Genomic DNA, 18575 nt, shown 5'->3' on the forward strand with positions numbered 1-18575 from the left:
TGACATCCTATGCCTGTCCATCTTGCATGAGGAATAGCAATGTAACAATTGATAGAAGTTTCTACTATCCTGGAAAGAATCACTTGCATAACAATAAGTGATGAGGAAGTGAGATTCAAAATATGATAGGATCCACTAAAAAGTACCCTATTATTACTATTTTGTTTGGCTTTTTGTGCAGTATATGCATCAGCAGAGACATGGAGTATTTTAACCTTTTTTTCTGGTAATTTTTTCTTATGTAGCTTTTAAAGTCAATGGTCATTTGAGCTTATAGAGTTTAATAAAACAGATGTTTCATAACATGAAGCAGATCAATGCCAATTAGTGAGGATGTGCTGTATAAGCCTTTCTAAGAAATCACTTAATGAAAGTTTTCTTGACTGCAGGGTAGGAAATGGGCCCATCACAAGATCTTCAGCATATGCTGATGATGAAATTGGTGCAACTGGGAATGACAACATTATGACGAATGACTCCAAGTTTTTAAGTTTCAGTTTTGGAATCATTCATGTTACTGGAAGCACTGGAATATATACTGAAAAAATCAACATCAACATCTGTTCCTTTTTCTTTTTAACTTGACAAAATCGGTGGTAATCAACATCATGTTTCTTAATGGGTTTACTTCAAGATATGTGCCTATAATCTTCATCATAATCAACACTTATGAATAATTATTATAATAGATTTTTTTTTTTTTTGAACCAAAATATGATGTTTTTAGTCTTCTATAAAGTCATAAAATTGTCCAACCCATAAAAATCACCAATGACCCATGATTAATCAAACTTCAACACAAAGAGCACGGAATGGGTCTTAGTTACTATCGTAAAGCTATTTCTGCTCATTATATTTAGTAACTTCATCATGTATCGCACCAATTTGCACCTAATTATCAACTTAAAAGCCAATTATTGTTTCTAAAAAAGATACTTTTTTTCATACGGTTATACCAAAAACTGTCTATAGTTCATTTCATATAAGAATGAGGCAGAACATATCAACAACAATTACAAGTTACAACACAATTGGAAAACACCACAAATGATAAAAACAATGTAATATTAGTAGGTTACTTTCATTGAACAGGCTTGGAATTTCTTCTTTAAAAGCAATTAAAATCAACTAACTTGAAATTCATTATTAAAATAAAATAAAATAAACCATTATACGATACAGAGGGTGACATTTCACAATGAATACCCGATTTTTTTTTTAAAAAAAAAAAAACCTAATATCAACTTGATCTATAGGAAATTTTAAAATAACCCCCCGACCATGTCTTCACTTCATCCCTGATTATAAAAAAAGAGGAAGGTATGGGGGTGTTCCATGGATACCACTTCCACTGATAGAATTCAATCCCCAAAACATTAAATTTCATCCGAGGCATGAGTGAAGGAACTAATCAATGAAGACAGAATGACATGGAAAGTGGAGGTGATTGATCAGACCTTTGGGCCAGAAGAGGCAGCCATTATCAAACAGATCCCGTTAACCATGAGAAGACCAAGGGACAAGCTGATTTGGAGGGTACTAAGGACGGTACATATAGCGTGCAAAGTGCATACCATATGCTTATTGCAAGGAATGAACGTTCCAACTCAGCTACTTGAGAGCCTAGTGTGGAATCACCATCATTACACATTCTCGGTCTGGCTGCTGGTCTAGCGATCCTCCTAGGTATGGAAATAGCTATTGAAGGCGAAATCCCAGAAAAAAAAAATTAAACATTTTATGTGGAGAACCATGACGAATGTGCTACCAACAAAGATGAACCTCTTTGGTATAATCATCCTTCTGCCTATATCCCTTGGATTATTAATTTGTTCTATTTCTCCATCTGATCAACAAATCAGAATATAAGAATTGAGTATTCAAAATTATAAAAAGGTTGTGGGAGCAGTTGCTTAGTTCCTCCCTTTTTTTTTTCATATTTCAAAACCATGGTAAAAAGAACCTTCTTTTGGGAGGATCTTCCAAGAAAGAATATTACAGGCTTATTAGAAGTCAAACATAGCTATTTTTTTTTCTAATTAAATGATTTTATTAACAGACAAACATTAAAAACTTCTTTTGGAGGGAACCATGAAAAACATCATTTTGGCCAGCCGATGAATACAACCACAAAAAATGGCACACTTTATGAGAACAACATATAATATGAACTTCACATCAGCCAAATTTAGAAACAAAATTTTATGAGATACAGCCACAAAGCAGCAATGTAAGTGCATGAAGAAAATGCAACCAAAGATCAAACAGCTAAAGGAATGAATATTTTTCAAAACAGTTAAAAGAACAAACAATCTTGCACACATAAATGAAAAGAAATATCATTTTCTAAAAAGTATAAAATTTACTCAAAGAATATATACATCACTTACAAATAGACTTGTGATGGGTTACATTATGAAAATTGTTCTTGATGTTGAGAAACTTAAAAGCCCTCATCTAGACTTTTGAAGCAACTCTTGACTGTTTTTATCTGCCTGATTAGTTGACAACAAGTCAAAAAACGTGGCTGCAGTGGTAGCATTTGCTGAGAAACCCTTCTCAACCATTATATGGAGATATTTCATTGCCCTTGACATCTCATGATGTCCTAGTAACCCTTGGATTATTGTGTTATATGTGCACTCATTAGGTGAACAAACATGCCCATCCATTTTTTTAAGCAGCTCACTCACTTCATCTATCAGCCCCTCTTTGCAAAGCTCTTTGATCATTATATTATACGTCCAAACATCATGTTGCAACCCTTTGGTGGGAAGACAATAGAAGATTTTTCTTGCAATTGTAATTTCTTCAGCATTACACAAACCATCAATCAAGATGTTCTAAATCACAGTATTGTGGTGGAGCTTGTTGTCTTCCATCTATTGAAACAATGCCATTGCCTCAACAAAATTTTTGTTCTTAAATAAACCATCTAACAAGACGGCGTAGGTTTGGACATCTGGATGTTGGCCACGAGCTCTCATCATATGGAATAGTCCACTCGACAAAAACCACCTCTAAGAGTGTTGTAAGTCACAACATTAGCAGTCACTCCCTTGTTGGACATTTTATGAAAGAGATGCATTGCCTCATCAATTATTTTATATTTGCAATAACCATTCATCAATATGTTATAACTAAACACATTAGGTGAACAACCCCTCTCAACCATCATATTAAATGCTTTGACTGCACCATCCATTTTGCATTGTAAACAATAACCATCACATCAAAAACTTCTTTTGCCTCCGTCAACATCCCCTCTTTGCAAAGAGTGTCCACCAATATGCTGAAGGTTTTCACATCTGGCACAATCTTCCTTTGTGTCATCTCATTCAACAAAGCAGTAGCCTCCCTCCACCAGCCAAAATTACATAGGCCTTGAATTAAGGAATTGTAAGTTACAAGATCTGGCTGAATGCCTTTACCCTTCATTTTAGATAAAAAATTCAAAGCTTCAGTTACAACTTATACTTACATAAACTGTCAATGATAGTGCTATAGAACACCACATCAAGTTCAAAATTCCCTTTTCCCATCTTCCTGAGCTACCTAATAGCCGCATCAATCTCACCAATCTTACACAAACCGTTTACTATGGTTCCACAAGTAACTGCATTAGGTTCATACCCTTTCTGCTCCATTTCATCTACCAACCTCGGCCCCAACAATGTTACCTCAAAGACACAGCCCCTTGACAAGAGTGTTTAGAGTTATACGGTCTGGCTGATAACCAAATTTGAAAAGTCTAGACAAGACAGAGAACCCAAAATCTACGCGGTTCAAATGGCACAAGCAATTAATCAACGTATTCAGAGTAAAAAAATCAGGAGAGATTTTCAGTGACTCCACATCTCTAATTAGACTAATCACTACTGAGTAATGCTTCATTCTTGCAATGGCACCCAACAACTGAGTAAAATCCACAATGGAAGGCAAAGGGCTTAAGTGAAGCATTTTATCAAACAGGTCTAAGGCATCATCAACATTCCTAAAGCTTCCACCTTTACACTTATCTCTCATGGATTTCCACAACTGATTATGATTAGAATCATGGGTCTCCACATTTACACTAGCACTGCTATTAGTTTGAGACTGAGCTAGACTAAGAGCATGAAATGGAACCCTGCTTATTCTAATACTGAAATGGTTGAATATAGAAACAACAGAGCCTGTTGATATAGTAGAAGCGATACCCATTTCAAGAAGAAGAACCAAATCCGGTTTCAGCTAACCATTTGGGTCGGATTTTTTTGGTTTCATTGGAGCTCCAAAGCTGTGAGACTCAGAGACTGAGACTGAGAGAGTGGCCGTTGCAGATCGTTTCAACGTTTCTAACTTCCTAGTCCTACAAATATAACCCGGGTAAAAGCAGATCCGAACCCAAATGTGGTCTGGTTGGTTCGGGGCCCCGACCCGACAATTTAAAAAAAGGGCATCAGCACGCAATTGCAGATTGTGTGCTACTCTGTAATCACAACACTGTTTATCAAAACGACATCGTTTTATTTTAATGACTTCACGAAATGCTTGGACGACATCGTTTTGGGCCTTACTATAGGAATAGTAACTTCGAATATTTTCACACATGTATTATATAGACACAAAAAAATTCACGCCCGGCCAATGCATTAGCCTTAAAAACGACATGATGACATATATTAGAGACATTACCCTTCGAGATATTTGTTGTCACGGAAAATGTGTGTTCATACTCCTCCTCTATTTTTTTTTTTTTTTTTGGTAATAGTTGCAATATACTATTAATCATGTAACTCGAACTCTTTCTTTTCTAGACCTCCAAGTACTTTGTATATTAGAGATGTCAATTTAGTTATAAGGTCTTAAGATTTAAGACTACTCACTACAATGATAATGTCTTCCCAAAAAAATAAAAAATAAAAAATTAGATAACAGTTATCTTATAAAATTTAGTTGATTATAGTAAACAAACACAAAGTTTTGCTCGGCTTTAGAAATTACCAAGCCAATAAATATCATCCACCTCAATGACAAATTCAGTAAGATTGGTTTCTTGTTAAGCTATATGGCTTGTTCTTGTAATACAACCGCAACAACAAGAAGCACTCCAACACAAGATTAAGATCAGAAGTACTTGTGGCATTCTCAAACTTGTTTCCCACACCATGGCATAAAATGTGATGTGGCACTATAAAGAAATTGACTGAAAAAAGTAACAAAAATTACAATCTCAAGAATAGAGCAATAAAATATGCAATACATTCCTAAAACTTCCCCATCAAAATTTCTTAACCTACCATCATTAGATTCACACAAGAGGTTACCAACATGACTTGTTCAGTCACCATATGCACCAAAACTGTATTATGGCTAACCTTTTTCAGCCTCATTTGTACAATCACTTTCCCATTTTTGTAGCCAAGTCAAAATCACCATCATAAAATCTGAAGCTACAGAATGATCAATGGCCACTTTTGCTGCCAAACCAAGGGAAATCACACATCTGCCATCCATTCCCACAGCACTGAGCAATAGGCTATCTTGAGCTTTGTTTCATGCTTTTACTAACCAAGAATATCCCTTGAGCTATTGAGGCCTGCTGAACCTAACTTGCATTTCTACTGGCCATGGGGTCTGCAGCAGCTGCTTGTACATATTTCCCATTGTCCCAGTCCACTGGCTGAGCATACCATTTTAAAGGAGATGAAGTGTTGGAAAATACTACCGGCATTTGGTCCTCATCTTTGTAAATGGCAATAGTAGGCCATCTAGTCCAACATAGGAAGCCTGTGATAAATATGGAATTGTTGTGTCTATCATAAAAAATAAAAAATAAAAAATAAAAAAAATGGAATTGTTGAAAGAGCTAGACACAATGTTGGTGCAAATTGACAAACACAAATAAAGCCAACAAAATTATTAAAGTATGGGCCCATTCACTCACAAAAAAAATATGGTTATGCATTGTAAATTCATATTTAGGAAGTTACAAGACTGCTTGGCTATCAAAAAAGCCTTCACATTTTCTTGATTTGTTTACAATCCTTGTAAGTTAAATAGTTTTATGAAGTTGAAGGATTTCCAGTTTTTAATGGAAATGGAAACTAAAGAGGGAACATTTGCAAACTGCAATTGACAAAAACATCGAACTTAGCTTCAATGGCACCAAATGATGGTTAAGTTCCACTTAGAGATGAACTTAAATCTCTTCCAAAATTCATTGCTGATGAATTTAGAGGAATTATCCTCTCTCAATTGATTAGGAGGATTCTTTTAAAGTTTCTTCCTCAAAGTAGGATCAGGACTCGAGACCTTGTTCTAATAACTAATCAGGGATATGCATTTGACCATGTGATTTCTTATCATATATCATCCCATGTTTAGCACAGTGTACAAAAAAATAATTGGTAAATATCATGTCATGCATATCTAGGTTCATATAAGATCCCAAAACCCACACTTATCCATGATTTAGCATTACTAATTAAAGCACATTAATCTGTTCCCATATACATTCAGGATCAAATTTGACAGAAAATAATGGACCAAAAAAAAAAACGAAAAAAACGAAAAAAAGATCCTTCATGTGATGGTCATGGAAATTGGAATGCACAATGTGGTTTTAACATAATTCAGAGCTGGGTAGTTGGACGCTTCCTCTTGCCGGAGCAAAGAAGTCACAGCCTCTCACTTTCCCCACTACATCTAAATCACCAGAAGTTCTCTTTGGCCTCATTGCCTCAGATATCACTTGAGAAAGCACTCTCTCATCTTCCCCAAGCTCAAGTTTATGTATCAAATACTCTGTCACTGAAAGACCCTTATCCCTTATTTGCTTTCCTCTTCAGAAGCAACATGGGCAGAGTGTGTTTGTGGAACTGTTGTGGCTGAATAAGCTTGTGGAATTGTCCGGCCAGACAAGGTCCGTGGAGTTTCCTCACTTGAAAAGTTCCATGGAGCTGCTGAAGCTGAAACAGTGAGGCATTGAATATTTGAGGAAATAGCCTGGCTTGCATCCTATACTGCAGCAAAAACTGGTCCCAACATCTCAGTCACAGTTTCAGTTATTATATTGTTTGGACTTGTAGGCCACTTATTTCCACCACAACTGACACTGTTTGCCAAAAAAAGGCTTCCCATAAATCACAATTACTGCTCTTGGATGCTGCGTGGCGGTTTCCTTAGACCCCTCAGGAGCCAGCGCCAATTCATATGTTGACAGTGAAATGATAATATAAAGGAGAATCCACCAGACAAGAAGAAATAGGTTGGTAAGGGCATTCAGAAATAGGAAACCACATTTCCGGTTCACTGATAACTGATAAGTAAGAGTTGGTGTTTGAAGTGTTAGCATTTTACCTCACAAAAAGCAATAAAAAACAGGAAAAGAAAAGGCATGGAACATATCTGTTTAGCAAAATAAGGGTGTAATATTATTACTTGGGACTTTGAGGTATTCAACATCTTCTTTTCCATCTTCATCTTTATCCAAGCTGATACCCTATGTTAACAAATCCCCATTACACTTCTTCTTGCTGAATGTCTCAAATTCTTGGCCTTCTCCAACATGGTGAGAACTGAATTCTTGCAACGGTAAACATGATCTTCTTCTAAATCATCAAAAGAATTGTTATGAAGTGAAAAATTTCTTTATGACATTCCTTCCCATCCAACTTTCTTTAACAAATAATTAATCGAAGTCATGTGGGATGAGAATTAGGAGAGAAACATATGAAAGATTTCAATTCCTTTGATTCAATTAGCTATTTGCTAAGCCTTTTCACTGTATGATTTTGATATATTTACCCAGTTAGGAAAATCTTTTGTTGGCTCAGTTTAATCTATAAATACATAAAAAAAAATATTCATCCAGATATTTTTTCCTTACTTCATAACAAAGCTTTATCCAGTCATTACTTCCATAGAATTCTCAATGATCAACCAATTTCATGATCAATAAAATACAATTAAAACCTAATCAAGTAACTCAATGCCAGTGAAATGCAAGAATCCAACAAAGGAGATGCAAATCTATAACAGGAACAGGAAAAAAAATTTTGAATTACAATATTACATATCATGTCTAAAAGAAATGCTTATCAAACATATGACATGCAGCATTAATAAATACTCATAATACATACAAAAAGGAAAGTGTGAAAGCATATCCAAATGTCTATTTTACCATGAACTGACTTTTTCAAAATTTTGAAATAAGTATTCATGAAACTGCCAAAGTTTATGAAAACAATATTTAACATTAACTTTGCATATGCCAAACTTTGAAATAAATATTCTTGAAAACAGGTTCAAAGCAGCAACATTAACGCATAGAAATGGCGAAGAAATATCAAATGGTTCAACTAACAATCTTGTACATACAATTCAAAAGAAATATAATCTTTCAAAGAGTATAAAATTTACTCAAAAGAAACACAACGCTTACAGATTGACTTGTGATGGGTTAAAATATGTACACTTCATGTAAGCTTCTTAAGCAATTCTTGAATGTTTTTATCTACTTGCTTAGTTGACAACAAGTCAATAAACATGGTTGCTGTGGTTGCATTTGCTGAGAAACCCTTCTCAACCATTATGTGGAGATATTTCATTGCCCTCGATGTCTCATTATGTTGCAATAACCCTTGGATGATTGTGTTATATGTACGATCATTAGGCAAACAACCATTCCCATCTATTTTCTCAAGCAACTCAACCGCTTCATCTATTAGTCCATCTTTGAAAAACCCTTTGATCATTATAGTGTAAGTACAAGCATTAGGCCGCGATGCTTTGGTAGGAAGACTATAAAATATTTCTCTTGCATTCTTAAGTTTCCCAACATTAAAAAACCGTCAATTAAAATGTTATAAATCACAATATTATGGTCCATCCTTTTGGATTCCATCTCTTGAAACACTGCCATTGCCTCATCAATTTGTTTGTTCTTACAAAGGCCATCTAAAAGGATGGCATAAGTTTGGAGATCTGGGTCTTGGCCACAAGCTTGCATCTTATGGAATAGCTCTAATGCAGCTTGAGGTCTCTGCACTTGGTAAAAGCCACCTATAAGAGTGCTAGAAGTTACTACATTAGGAATCAAACCCTTGTTGGACATTTCATGGAAGAGATGCATTGCCTCATCAATCCATTTAATTTTTTGCAATATGGTATAACTATACACATTAGGCGAACAACCTTTCTCAACCATCAAATTAAATGTTTTGATAGCATTATCCATTTTGTTTTGCAAATAGTAACCATCAATCAAAGAGTTATAAGTGACTATGTTAGGCTGAATGCCTCTTTGAATCATCGCGTCAAAAACTTCTTTTGCCTCCGTCAGCTTCCCCTCTTTGCAAAGTGTGTCCACCAATATGTTGAAGGTTTGGACACTTGGCAAGATCTTCTTTTGCGCCATCTCATTCAACAAGGTAGTAGCCTCCCTCCACCGGCCAAAACTACATAGTCCATGAATTAAGGAATTGTAAACGATAAGGTTTGGATGAATGCCTTTCCTTGTCATCTCAGACAAAAAGTTCAATGCCTCAGACATGGATTTGTCCTTGCATAAACCATCAATGATTGTGCTATACGCAGTCAAATCAAGCTCAAAATTCCCTTCTTCCATCTTCCTCAGCAACCTAATAGCCTTATCAGTCTCACCAATCTTACGCAGACCATTTAGTATTGTTCCACAAGAAAATGCATTAGGTTGATAACTATTCTTCTCCATATCTTCTACCAACCTCACAGCTCCAGCAATGTTACCTTGAAGACAGAGCCCCTTGACAAGAGTGTTTAGAGTTATACGGTTCGGGTGATAACCAAGTTTCAAACTTGTTGCCAAGACAGAGAACCCAAAATCTACTCGGTAAAATTGGCCAAAGCAGTTAATCAAAACAGAGAGAGTATAATCATTGGGAGCAATTCCTAATGATCCCATTTGTCCAATTAGAGTAATGACTACTGAGTAATGCTTCATTCTTGCAATGGCACCAAAAAATTGAGTGACATCCACAATGGAAGGCAAAGGGCTTAAGTGAAGCATTTTATCAAACAGACTAAGGCATGATCAAGATTCCTAAAGGTTTGAGATTTGCAGTGATCTCTCACAGATTTCAACAACTGATTACGATTCTGATATGGGATTTCCAAGTACTCTCTACCATTACTGCTACTTGTAGTAGAAGGAGTTAGAGTAGAATAAAGAGCGTGAAATGGTATTAGCTGCCTTACTCTAACAGTAACAAAAACAAGTGGGTTTCTTGATTTATTAGCAACGCACGTACCCATTTTCTTTGCAGAAAAAGAAGCAGCAGCAGATGTTGATGGGTTTCGGTGTAGAGGGGATAAGAGATGAGAGATCGGATCGAAGAAGCGCTGAGTTTTAGAGAGAGACACGATAGAGTAAACGAGAGTATGCAGCCACTGTGTCTGTGCTTCACACTTTTGAATTTTGAGTCACCCAAGTGGGGGTGTCTTTTTTTTTTTTTTTTTTTGGAGAAATGAAAGATAATTACTAACTATATATAAAATACAATATAATATATACGCACTGTTCACGTCATTTTTAATATTAAAAGTGGGTCCTACAACACTATTCACACATTTAAAAATTATTTTGCTACAGTGTTTTCAGCAACAATCAGTTTTTATCAACTTTCAGCAACAATAAGTGCTATCCAAACGGACCCAATATATAAAGAACTTATTCTGAAAATCAGTGGCTTCTAAAATGGAGGTTTTACCCTGGTTTCAAAATTTCAATTTTTACACTATTTTTAAGATTTATTGAAAGAATATAATGAAAATAATACAAAAATAAATGATTAAAATACAGTCAAATAGAAGTCAATTGATCAAGATTCAAGAGCTTTATAGTCTAGAGCAAGTTTAGTAAACTATAATGCTTATTATATAGGAATAAGAATAACTAGATAGGTTTTCGTGGTGTAGTTTTGGGCCATTTTTCGCATTGTACTTTGCGGTGTAATTTGGCTAAAACCATCATCAAACCACACCTCAGTTTTGTAGTCACATATGTAATGTAGTGTGATATACAAGGTACAGTTTGGCCGATTTTGGAATGGAATATTTTCAAAATATCATGGCCAATTTTACTATTAATAATCATGAAAATATAACAATAAGTTATAAAAAAATATATATATATGTAACCAAAAAAAAAAAGTAACACTAATACACACAAAACAAAACAAAAATATCACAAATAAACTTAATATCCTCAAGAATCCAGGCGATTTCTTTTGCACACCGCATTGCATATTGACCTCCTCATTCTTTTTTGCAATACTAACAAGCAAGGTTTTCAGACCCGGACCGTTCATTGAACCGTAGAAATGAGAGATTCAAGGTTTTTGAGGTCGAACTAAGGTCGAACCGTGATGACGTCATAATTAATTTAATAATTAATGAAAACCTAAATATAGATATTAAATTTATAAAACTAGCAAAATTAACAATATATCTATATATGTGAGGAAAATTTAATGATTTTCAAGCATATATTTAATAATTAAATAAGAAAGTTAATAAAATAAAATAATAACCATGAAAACATTAAAATTATGATTAATTTTTGAAGTAAAGTTGAATATCTTTGAAGGATTTTAATTATAATTTTTTTTTATTCCTTGCAAGAGATGGATAATTTAATTAAGTAGAATAAAATTGTGTTAAGTTGTTTTAAAAAAAAAATAATAATTGTAAGGGGTTGGACCGCACGAACTGGAGAGAACCGTGCGGTCCAACCCCGGTTTTAACGGTTCACGGAATTAACAAAAAATCCGGTTCTTTAGGCTTGAAAAACTGACTTTCATCCCGGTTTCCGGTTTTTACGGTCCGACCTCTCGGTCCGGTCCGGGTCTGAGAACACTGCTAACAAGAGTTAGAGCAACACAATTACATTGTAAATATATGTTATCAAAGGAAATCAAAATGATCACAAATAAACTTAATATCCTCAAGAATCCAAACAATTCTAAAGAAACTTAAGAGCCATTGTTGGTTAAAACAACATACACCCCATAATTAAATGAAGTCTCAAATGATTTAAATTGGATGGTGTTAATTACACATTCCAACTTGCACGCATGTCTGTACATAGGTGAAAACAATTGGAAAAATCTTGCCTCCAATTCATGATTTCAATTGTATATGGATGTGTGTGCAATAGGTTTTACCGATTTAAATTAAACAAGACTTTACGTGTTAGTCTCCTTATAAACATTCATTCCTTTATTCTGTGTGATCATCAATCAAATGAATGAAAAATGACACATTTCGACCTTTTGTGGTGTGAATGTAAATTTTAGTGGCTGAATCACATTAATTTCTTTGCGTCATTGATTCTTGTATTCTACATCCCTTTCCTCAGTCTTAATTATATATTCCTAAGTTCCCTTTAATCCCATGTTAATTAATGAACTTACTAAATTTCTTAATTGTGGCCCTTCAAGTTTAGTGGCTTCTCCATGAACATATATAACAAATCCAAAAGGTCGCATCTTCCTTTCTGCCGTTTAACCTCAAAAAATAAATTAAAAAAAAGTTGCAAACAATACTATGTTTGTGAAATAACACTATCAACTAAAGAGAATTATTGCATGTATGAAAGTGCACCATATGATGGTGTGATTACTTGTCACAACCATACACTAACATATACATTAAATTTAAAAAAAAAAAAAAAAAGTCCCAAATCAATCCACATTTATTTTTCCAATAGCCTTTGCACTTTAGGAATTAATGTTTGGGTTGCCACCTTCAAAAACTTCGATGTTTGGCTTTGGCAACCCTACACTTATCATCCGGTAATATAAAAAAGTGTCTATTATAATTCCTCAAAACATACTTTATCTATTTTACCATCTTATTTTACAACTCACCCAACATCCAAGTTTCTATTTTTGTAAACAACTCATTAAAATAATATAAACTATACCAAAAAACAATATAAACAAATCAATTCTCTCTCTTCTCTCCCATCTCTCTCCCTCTTTTCCTCTCTTCCTCTCACTCCATTAAAATATTAGTTTTTATTTTTACAACCCATGAAAAATAGGGTTGTATACTTGTATATATACAACTTTACTGTTCCCAGATTCTCGGGTAATGCTCTCTTTTAGTGTCTTGGTTGATAAAATAGCAATTAAGGGGTTTTTACACCCCCAATGCTAATGCCCTGATAGAAAAGGTTCTAAAACATAAACCCATTAATATTTTTTTCCAAAGTGTGCCTTTACCTCAAGATCATTGTGGCTGGTCCCGTATGAGTCATTTTTCCAATACCTAGCAAAGAGATGACATAAGGGCTTCTTTATTCTCCTGTGGGATGATTACTAATTCTTTCATTTATTAACTCTTTTGTACGAACAAAAAGCAATACCACAATGTTGAAAATGATTAGGATTTGAGAGATTAAAGTTGGTGAGGGCCCATAGATTCCTCTTCTTTATCAGTTGCTAGCTAGTAGTACTGTTTGATTCATCCAACATGTCGTCAATCTCATAGGATACGTCTTTTGAACCAAACCTTCACAGCTTCCTCCTTCACAAACCTTTCCTCTTTATCGTTGAGCACTGTCTGAATACTATGGAATTTGCTTTCAAGCTTTTGGATTTGCTCCTCAACATCTGCAAACACCGTGAACTCTGAAGAAATGATTGAACCAAGCTGATCCATGATATAGTAGAAAGAAACTAAAGCCCGAGCCATACTTGGAAATGAAAGTTTGATATGATTACACAGGAGACTGAAAGAGTTGACAAAGGTGCATGAAACCAAATATAAGGTACAACTTTTCTTCTTCTTCTTCTTTTTCGAATAGATTTTGGCAAGAAAACAGTCCTCCTCTTAGGTGCACAAAATTTCCTAACTTCAGTTCAGAGTCTAAATTTCTTCTCCGTTCTATTTGTGTGTATATGTTTTTTTAATCTTTATCCACATTCAAACACATTTATTTACATGGAAATTCTATCAAATCGTTGCAGTAACGAAACTATAGTTGGACTAGGGGGGGCAGTGGTCCCCCCTAAATTTTTTCAAATTTTTTTTAGTGTATATATATATATATGTGTGTATTAATTTTAGCAATTTGTTTCAATAAATTTGCACTTTGCCCTCTCAACAATATTATTGATCTTTTTAAAGGCTATAAAAAAAATTTATTGATCTAAAATTTGAAATAAATTTAACAAGCTTAACAACAAAATTTACCAATAACAAACTTAAGCCCAAACAATACCCCAAAACAAACCCACACAAGACACAAACAAAAAATAAAATAAAATAAAAAATTCCTAAGCCAATTCTAACTAGTCTAAGCGAACACCCACGCATTTTTGACAACACACAGGACACCCAAAAAAAAAGTACTAAAAAAAAAAAAAAAACTTAACTTTGTAAATTGAGAAGTGTTACGTCCACAACATTTTCACAACAAATCACATGCGGTAAGTTGTTATTGGTTCTAATTTGAATTCACAACTTAAATTACTTTTTTGCTCACTTATAACAACCAATAATAACCTACCATTTACGATTTGTTGTAAAAATATAGTGAAAATATTGTGGACATAGAATTTCTCTTCTAAATGAATGCTTACTTGGAGTTTCAAAAAAAAATTTGTTTATACTTTTGCTCCTCTAACTCTAAGCCCTAGCTCCATCCCTGAATCGTTGGTAAATATGACTTTAGTTAATGCATGGGACCAAGTTTGATGCTTAACGTTGCATTATTATAATGGCTTTTGTCTCACTCAATGTCTAACTTTTTTCTTTTTTCTTTTTTTGAGAAAACAATGTCTAACTTTTTAGTTGGCTAATTAAGAAACGTCCCCACTTAATTATTTGAGGCATTCTTGCTTATCAATGCTTTTGTTAAGAGAGAGGTTACTTTTGGTGATAAAGGATACTTTTAAAAAAGGAAATAAGATCAACCCCCATAAAAAAACGAAAGAAAAAGCTTTGTTTGATATACGAAGTGTGCTACTTGGTTTTTACGAGTAGTTCATGAAGTAATACATTAAAAAAAAGAAAAAAAAAAAAAAAAAAGAAAAAAGAAGAAGAAGAAGAAGAAGAAGAAGAAGATAGAAATGAAAGATAATTACTAACTATATATAAAATACAATATAATATAATATATAAAGAACTTATTCTGAAAATCAGTGGCTTCTAAAATGGAGGTTTTACCCTGGTTTCAAAATTTCAATTTTTACACTATTTTTAAGATTTATTGAAAGAATATAATGAAAATAATACAAAAATAAATTATTAAAATACAGTCAAATAGAAGTCAATTGATCAAGATTCAAGAGCTTTATAGTCTAGAGCAAGTTTAGTAAACTATAATGCTTATTATATGGGAATAGGAATAACTAGATAGGTTTTCGTAGTGTAGTTTTGGGCCATTTTTAGTATTGTACTTTTCGGTGTAATTTGGCTAAAACCATCATCAAACCACACCTCAGTTTTGCAATCACATATGTAGTGCAGTGTGATATACAAGGTACAGTTTGGCCGATTTTGGAATGGAATATTTTCAAAATATCATGGCCAATTTTACTATTAATAATCATGAAAATATGACAATAAATTATAATAAAAAAAAAACATATGTAACCAAAAAAAAAAAAGTAACACAAATACACACAAAACAAAACAAAAATATCACAAATAAACTTAATATCCTCAAGAATCCAAGCGATTTCCTTTGCACATCGCATTGCATATTGACCTCCTTATTCTTTTTTGCAATACTAACAAGCAAGGTTTTCAGACCTGGACCGTTCATTGAACCGTAAAAAGGAGAGGTTCAAGGTTTTTGAGGTCGAACCAAGGTCGAACCGGGGTCGAACCGTGATGACGTCATAATTAATTTAATAATTAATTAAAGCCTAAATATAGATATTAAATTTATAAAACTAGCAAAATTAACAATATATCTATATATGTGAGGAAAATTTAATGATTTTCAAGCATATATTTAATAATTAAATCAGAAAGTTAATAAAATAAAATAATAACCATGAAAACATTAAAATTTATGATTAATTTTTGAAGTAAAGTTGAATATCTTTGAAGGATTTTAATTATAATTTTTTTTATTCCTTGTAAGAGATGAATAATTTAATTAAGTAGAATAAAATTGTGTTAAGTTGTTTTAAAAAAAAAAATAATAATTGCTAAGGGGTTGGACCGCACGGTTTTCTCCGGGTTCGTGCGGTCCAACCCCGGTTTTAACGGTTCACGGAATTAACAAAAAATCCGGTTATTTAGGCTTGAAAAACTGATTTTCATCCCGGTTCCCGGTTCTTACGGTCCGACCTCCCGGTCTGGTCCGGGTCTGAGAACACTGCTAACAAGAGTTAAAGCAACACAATTACATTGTAAATATATGTTATCAAAGGAAATCAAAATGATCACAAATAAACTCAATATCCTCAAGAATCCAAACAATTCTAAAGAAACTTAAGAGCCATTGTTGGTTAAAACAACATACACCCCCATAATTAAATGAAGTCTCAAATGATTTAAATTGGATGGTGTTAATTACACATTCCAACTTGCACGCATGTCTGTACATAGGTGAAAACAATTGGAAAAATCTTGCCTCCAATTCATGATTTCAATTGTATATGGATGTGTGTGCAATAGGTTTTACCGATTTAAATTAAACAAGACTTTACGTGTTAGTCTCCTTATAAACATTCATTCCTTTATTCTGTGTGATCATCAATCAAATGAATGAAAAATGACACATTTCGACCTTTTGTGGTGTGAATGTAAATTTTAGTGGCTGAATCACATTAATTTCTTTGCGTCATTGATTCTTGTATTCTACATCCCTTTCCTCAGTCTTAATTATATATTCCTAAGTTCCCTTTAATCCCATGTTAATTAATGAACTTACTAAATTTCTTAATTGTGGCCCTTCAAGTTTAGTGGCTTCTCCATGAACATATATAATTTAAACAAGACTTTACGTGTTAGTCTCCTTATAAACATTCATTCCTTTATTCTGTGTGATCATCAATCAAATGAATGAAAAATGACACATTTCGACCTTTTGTGGTGTGAATGTAAATTTTAGTGGCTGAATCACATTAATTTCTTTGCGTCATTGATTCTTGTATTCTACATCCCTTTCCTCAGTCTTAATTATATATTCCTAAGTTCCCTTTAATCCCATGTTAATTAATGAACTTACTAAATTTCTTAATTGTGGCCCTTCAAGTTTAGTGGCTTCTCCATGAACATATATAATAAATCCAAAAGGTCGCATCTTCCTTTCTGCCGTTTAACCTCAAAAAATAAATTAAAAAAAAGTTGCAAACAATATTATGTTTGTGAAATAACACTGTCGACTAAAGAGAATTATTGCATGCATGAAAGTGCACCATATGATGGTGTGATTACTTGTCACAACCATACACTAACATATACATTAAATTAAAAAAAAAAAAAATGTCCCAAATCAATCCACATTTATTTTTCCAATAGCCTTTGCACTTTAGGAATTAATGTTGGGGTTGCCACCTTTAAAAACTTCGATGTTTGGCTTTGGCAACCCTACACTTATCATCCGATGATATAAAAAAGTGTCTATTATACATTCTCAAAATATACTTTATTTATTTTACTATCTCATTTTACAACTCACCCAACATCCAAATTTCTATTTTTATATACAACTCATTAAAATAATATAAACTATACCAAAAAACAATATAAACAAATCAATTCTCTCTCTTCTCTCCCATCTCTCTCCCTCTTTTCCTCTCTTCCTCTCACTCCATTAAAACATTAGTTTTTATTTTTACAACCCATGAAAAATAGGGTTGTATACTTGTATATATACAACTTTACTATTCCCAGATGCAAAAGAAAATTTACATATCCATTCCCGGGTAATGCTCTATTTTAGTGTCTTGGTTGATAAAATAGCAATTAAGGGGTTTTTACACCCCCAATGCTAATGCCCTGATAGAAAAGGTTCTAAAACATAAACCCATTAATATTTTTTTCCAAAGTGCTCCTTTACCTCAAGATCATTGTGGCTGGTTCCGTATGAGTCATTTTTCCAATACCTAGCAAAGAGATGACATAAGAGCATCTGTATCAGGTGTGGTAAATGTGCCAAATGCCAAATATTTGGCACATTTACCACACCAAACAGAAAAATGAAGCTTTATGAGATGTGGCAAATCTCAAAATTTATACCACATTGCTACAGTACCATTGCAAATTTGCAACGGTACTGTAGCAATGTGGTATAAATTTTTAATGTTTTATATTCTCTTTTCTCTCTCCTCTCTCTTCATTTTTTTCGTTTCTCTTCTCTCTCACACACCGGCTCCCTCTCTCACATCAGACCCAGCTCTTCCCTTCTCCCTCACTCATCGGCTCGCCATCATCACTCCGATTCGATCGCCACTTCGATTGGATCATCGGTCTTCTCTCATCGCGTCACTCCGATCAGCGAATCATCGGTCTTCTCACCGGCTCGCCATCGTCACTCCGATTCGATCGCCACTTCGATCGGATCATCGGTCTTCTCTCATCGC

General features: G+C 33.9%; 2 protein-coding genes across 2 annotated transcripts; both read right to left on the reverse strand.

Annotated features, from left to right (window-relative positions):
* Window positions 1-2453: 2453 nt before the first annotated feature.
* On the reverse strand, window positions 2454-3438 carry LOC136066501 (putative pentatricopeptide repeat-containing protein At1g12700, mitochondrial). The gene is made up of 3 exons (XM_065770869.1): window positions 3199-3438; window positions 2933-3020; window positions 2454-2809 (listed from the first exon to the last, which is right to left on the reverse strand). Exons 1-3 carry the CDS (start codon window positions 3436-3438, stop codon window positions 2454-2456), a joined length of 684 nt encoding a protein of 227 aa, XP_065626941.1.
* A 4731-nt stretch (window positions 3439-8169) lies between these two features.
* Window positions 8170-10470, reverse strand: LOC112005632 (putative pentatricopeptide repeat-containing protein At1g12700, mitochondrial). The gene is given in 2 exon segments (XM_065770919.1): window positions 8170-8833; window positions 8836-10470. Coding segments are annotated over 2 exon segments (1569 nt in total). The 5' UTR covers window positions 10037-10470; the 3' UTR covers window positions 8170-8465.
* Window positions 10471-18575: the final 8105 nt, after the last annotated feature.

This window comes from Quercus suber, unplaced genomic scaffold (genome assembly GCF_002906115.3).
Source record: "Quercus suber isolate HL8 unplaced genomic scaffold, Cork oak 2.0 scaffold_37, whole genome shotgun sequence".
NCBI lineage: Eukaryota > Viridiplantae > Streptophyta > Magnoliopsida > Fagales > Fagaceae > Quercus > Quercus suber.

Coding starts and splice junctions, on each gene's coding strand:
- LOC136066501 (XM_065770869.1), bottom strand. CDS start 3,438: ATGAAGGGTAAAGGCATTCAGCCAGATCTTGTAACTTACAATTCCTTA. Junction 3,021..3,198: donor TTTACAATGCAAAATGGATG/GTGCAGTCAAAG, acceptor CAACACTCTTAG/AGGTGGTTTTTGTCGAGTGG. Junction 2,810..2,932: donor CTACGCCGTCTTGTTAGATG/GTTTATTTAAGA, acceptor GTAATGCTGAAG/AAATTACAATTGCAAGAAAA.